At 45.7% G+C, this 5,215-nt stretch overlaps 1 protein-coding gene across 1 annotated transcript in view; it reads right to left on the minus strand.

Moving 5' to 3' along the window:
* Positions 1-153, minus strand: part of LOC101648946 (olfactory receptor 6C68-like) — a 1,446-nt gene extending 1,293 nt beyond the window's left edge. The window contains exon 1 of the mRNA XM_004700864.3: positions 92-153. Coding sequence (XP_004700921.3) covers positions 92-153 — 62 coding nt within the window. The remainder of the gene's footprint in view (positions 1-91) is intronic.
* Between the last annotated feature and the right edge of the window lie 5,062 nt (positions 154-5,215).

Genomic DNA, 5,215 nt, shown 5'->3' on the forward strand with positions numbered 1-5,215 from the left:
ATCCTAAATCTCCTCCTTGGATTATACTTCTTTGGCTTTTGTTGCCCTCTTTTACTACATTATGAGGCCTTTAATTGGGGGTATAATGAATTCACTGTGAAAGGATATGAAATATACACTTTCAGCCTCCTCACTGGAAACAGTGTACCCCATCTCTCCCTTTGTCCAAGTTCTTACTCTTTGTAACTAGGTATGCACTTTACATTCATCTCTGTATCTGTTGCTGCTTTCTTTCTACTTCTGAAATCTTTTAAAACTGCCCCAATTTGCATATACATATGATTTAGTGCAATGTATAATCTTAATAACAGCAAACATATGATTATCTTGCCATGCTTCATGCACTGTTTAAAGTACAGTACATAAACTATTGATATAATCCTGTGAGGTGGGGAGTGATATAATATCTATTCTTCAAATGTAAAACTCTGGTGGTACAGAGAGGTACAGAGAAGCAATCAGTGCTTTCTAGAAATTGACAAGTGGTTAATATACCAGTAATCTAACTGTAAACACTGCAAGTCAATTGTTAATGCACAAACTAGAATATGTCCTTTAATGTAGACAGTGCTTTATTTCAAAATCCTTTAATGTAAAGTGACTATGTAATTTATTGCAATATAACACATTTGAGAAACAAATGGCAATATTATTAGAAATTGCGTTAATGCAATTGGCATAAATGGAACTCATGAGACCACATACTGAACAAAACCTAATGTCACCTTCATTCAATCCCTGTGTCAGTTCACATGTGATAGCAGAGCTACTGGTCAGTAAAATTTGTTTGACTCATTTTCCTTACCTTATTACTTATAATTCTTGGTTGCCATTGTTTTTGTCAGCCTCCATTGTCAACCCCAACTTTTCAAGCTTAAATTTTCTAACTTCCACTACATATGAAAGGTATCTATAGGAAAAAGAAATATTCTTGTGATTTTAAAACATTTTCCTCTTTATAATGTGTAATACCAGATCCTTGAAGGAATGCCCCCCCTCTTCATTTTCTGAATTTAGTGAGCACTGTATTCACTACTGTAGATGTGGTCTCCATGGCACAGAGACTGTAACACAGGGCAGGGACATGAGTCCACGTTCATGGTAGATGGAGCTTGATAGACAGCTAGGCTCTAGAGCAGAGGACTAACATCAGGAATACACACTGAGAACATTTTTTCCTGGCTCAGAGTAGATGAGCCTATTAGAAAACTGGACTCTCGAGTGTGGCTGTATTATTCAGAGGTGACTCTCCAGGTTACCCTCAGCATCTCCGTTCCTGTGTCCTGCTTTGTTGGACTCTCACGGCATCACTGAGTGGTGCTCCCGGTATTTTAATCAGCTTTTATTATGTCTGAAAAGTATTTTTCATCATGAATACTCAATATTTTGCTCTGATTTGAATCCAGACTCCCATAAATATTAAGTATTTACGGTGTTCTATATTCATAATCATGCTAGCATTTTTTCATATAAGTACTTTAACTTTGTAAAGTATCAGAAATAGAAAATGAAGCATCAGACAATATATAAGTATACAGTTGTTTGTGTGTAGCTTTTCCATATATATGTATTTGGAGGATTTGATACATATACACACACATATCCATACATACATATTCCTCCTCCAACCTCCACCCACAACCCCAAACACGAAGGAATTTTCCTACATATCTTCCCTGGAAACAGAATAAATAATTATTTGTGTAATCATAGTTTGGGGAAAAATATACATTAATGATGACTACGGTAAATGTAGTATTAGTACTACTAAATCGACTATTTCCAATTATCTGTCTTTCCCTTTGTGCCAGTATAAGGCATAGAATAAAAATAACTGAAGTTACACACTCATACTTACCAGTACAGGAGTTAGTATTACATGACATCTCTTGGCAATTTATCACAAATAGCATTTTATTTACACAAAAGGTCCTCTGTGGTCCATCTCTGAAAGTCACTGGGAACCTTCCTTATAATTAGCTTTGGCAATCAGCACAGCATTCCAAAAGCAGTAAGGGGACAGAGTCCTTAGGGGAAAGATCAGCAGTAGCACCATGTACACCAGGTTTGTGAACATCCATACAAATCAAATCAGACTTTCCTCCTGGATTGTTTCAGACAATGAAATTTGCATGAGATTCTTCTCTCCACTAAGTACATTAAGTAATGCATTCTTGTCATTAAAATTAAAAAACAGAAAGGAAGCCAAGATAAAGAATGTAAATTATTTTTGAAAATAAAGTCAGAGACTATTCCAGTCAAATAGAAGTAAATTTAAAAAAATATTTTGTTATCTAGCATTTTTATCCAATAGATCTGGCTTTCTTTAATTAAATGGTAAAATGATTGAAATACAAGTTCCACTGTGATATTGTAATATTCTAAATTCCTTCATTTGCATGAACCCATAGACATGTGAATTTACCTAAGAAATATGATAGTCTGTTACAAAGGAACGATGAAACTAAATAGCAAATAAATGGAAACTCTTCTCTGAAAGAGTTGTAGTCAATTTATTATATAAAGTAATTTATAATATGTTTTAAGAATAAATATACAGTTCATATACTGAATAAAAATATAGTCTGCTGTGATCGTTCACCCGTTTTGTGAACATCATCCCCAAATAGACTAGGGACGTACACATTAAAAGTAAGAAGTAACGGGAAGTGAACGTCTTTTTAGGCGGTGGCAGTGTCTAGCTCCAGGAGTCCCCTCATCCGCTTTTGAAGGTGTTTCCTTCTGAGGGTTCGCGGGACGCAGGGACCCCACTAAACCCAGTTTGAAGGAGGCTGCCTGGCGTAGTGGCACCTTCCAGGCAAGCCCCGAGACGGACAGGAAACTCATGCTCTGCCCGAGATGGCCGGGAAGCAGAGCCCGTGGAGATGAAACTGCGGACCTCACCTTGAACCCTTGGAGCCTGTGGTGCGCGACCGTCTGATTCGCAGCTACTCTGTCCAGATTGTGGAAGAAAGGAGGCAGCCAGGAGGATGGCGCGGGGATTGGGCCTGGACCATGCCACAGCTGTCTTTAGCAGTGACCATGGTGACTTGCCCAGAGGCAGAGATGTGCATAAGACTCCGCCAACACCCAGAAACGCCAGAAAGGAGGGCACCACAGGGCTCGGGTCCTCTGACATGGTCTGCTGTCCCATCTGCACGATGGATACTCCAAGGTTGTGCAGAATGGCCATCCCCTCATGTCTACAGAATGTGGCCACGTGTTCTGCAGCCAGTGCCCCCGAGATTCCCTGAAAACCTCCCGTAGCTGTCCGACCTGTAGGCAAAAGGTCAACCACAAAGGGCACCACCCCGTTTATACATGAGGTCAGTAGTTGCTCAGGAAGACCCAACACACAGGAGGCTTTGGGTGTGGGAGCCACCTCCCTTTGTCCAGGGCTGCACAAAGATTCAAAAGCCAAGGCCGACCCATCTCAGTTTCGTTGATCTCTGCCTCCCCCTTAGATCTCCATGCTGCTGCTCTCTCTCTGGTCATCTGGCCCCCCGCCTAGGAGGCACAGGCAGACCCTGTGTTCCACCTGGTGGGACTGTGAATCAGGGTCCCAGCTTCTTTCAGGAACCTGCATGTTTGCCATGAATTTTCCCCGAAAACCGAGCTTCCTGCTGACCATGTCCCCACAACGGGGCAGTCTCTTGGCAGTGAGTGATCAGGTCTGGCTTGGCTTTCATGGGCCCCCACCTCACCTCACCTTGACCAAGCCAAATACAGTGCACCTGGTTGAGTCCCCTCATCCGCTTTTGAAGGTGTTTCCTTCTGTGGGTTCACAGGATGCGGGGACCCCACTAAACCCAGCTCGAAGGAGGCGTCATGGCTAGCGGCACCTTCCAGGCAGGCCAGAACAGACAGGAGACTCGCAGCTCCGCTCTGAGATGGCCCAGGGAGCAGAGCCCATGGAGATGGAACTGTGGACCTCACCTTGAGCCCTTGGACTCTGTGCTGATTGTGGAAGAAAGGAGGTGGCCCGGAGGACAGTGCCAGGACTGTGCCAGGACCATGCCACAGCCGTGTCGTGAGCAGCGACCATGATGACTTGCCCAGAGACAGATGTGCCTGTGACCCGGCCCACACCCATGAATGCCAGAGAGGAGGTCACCACAGGGCTCGGGTCCTCTGGCACGGTCTGCTGTCCCATCTTCAGGGATAGATACTCCGAGGTTGTGCAGAATGGCCCTCCCTCGTGTCTACAGAATGTGGCCACGTGTTCTGCATCCAGTGCCCCTGAGACTCCCTGAAACCTCCGTAGCTGTCCGACCTGTATGAAAAAGGTCAGCCACAAAGGGCACCACCCCATTTATACATGAGGTCAGTAGTTGCTCAGGGAGACTCCCCAACACACAAGAGGCTTTGGGTGTGGGAGCCACCTTCCTCTGTCCCTGGCTGCACAACGATTCAGAAGCCAAGGCCAACCTGTTGCCCTTTCCTTGATCTCCGCCTCTCCCTTAGATCTTTCTGTATCTGGGGTTGCAGACATGGCTCTCCATGGCACTGCTCGCTCTTGGGTGATCTGGCCCCCACCTTGGAGGCACTGGCAGTCCCTGCGTTCCACCTGCTGGGACTGTGACTCAGGGTCACAGCTTCTTTCAGGAACCTGCATATTTGCAGCGAAGTTTCCCCGGAAACAGCTTGCTGCAGACAGTGTCACCACAGAGGGGCAGTCTCTGGGCAGTGAGTAAACAGGTTTGCCTTTCATGGACCCCCCACCTCACCTCACCTTGACCAAGCCAAATATAGTGCACCTGGGAGGCCTGAGCAGCCCCTCACTTCCACTCTGTTGCCCAGGTCATTGCTGTCCCTCATTCCTAAAAGCTTGGCCCTTCCTGACCTCAGCTGTGCAGGTTGGGCTTCCTCACCTGCGAGATGGCTGTGAGACTGCCCACCTGCTCTCAGGGCTCTGTCACCTGGCCTTTGGACTTCCCCATGTGCTTGGTCGGCAGAAACTTGATGACATCACGTTCAGAGAAGGACCCCAGAGATGATACCCCAAGGCGACTATGCTGCCCTGAGGTGAGTGAGCCACATCGACCTTCTGCCCCTCCTCCCTCCCATGGCCTCAAGCCAAACCAGCAAATTTCAGAGTGGGACAAGGCCGCTGTGAAGGCCGCTCCGGCTTTGCTAGCAATACCTGACCTCTGACTCATCCTTCTGAGGGACCCGGACTCGGCACAGAGTTGGCTTTACACAGGAAGGAGCAGTG

The sequence above is a fragment of the Echinops telfairi genome, unplaced genomic scaffold, assembly GCF_000313985.2.
Source record: "Echinops telfairi isolate 266 unplaced genomic scaffold, ASM31398v2 ScPeMD7_2;HRSCAF=8, whole genome shotgun sequence".
NCBI classification, from domain to species: Eukaryota; Metazoa; Chordata; class Mammalia; order Afrosoricida; family Tenrecidae; genus Echinops; species Echinops telfairi.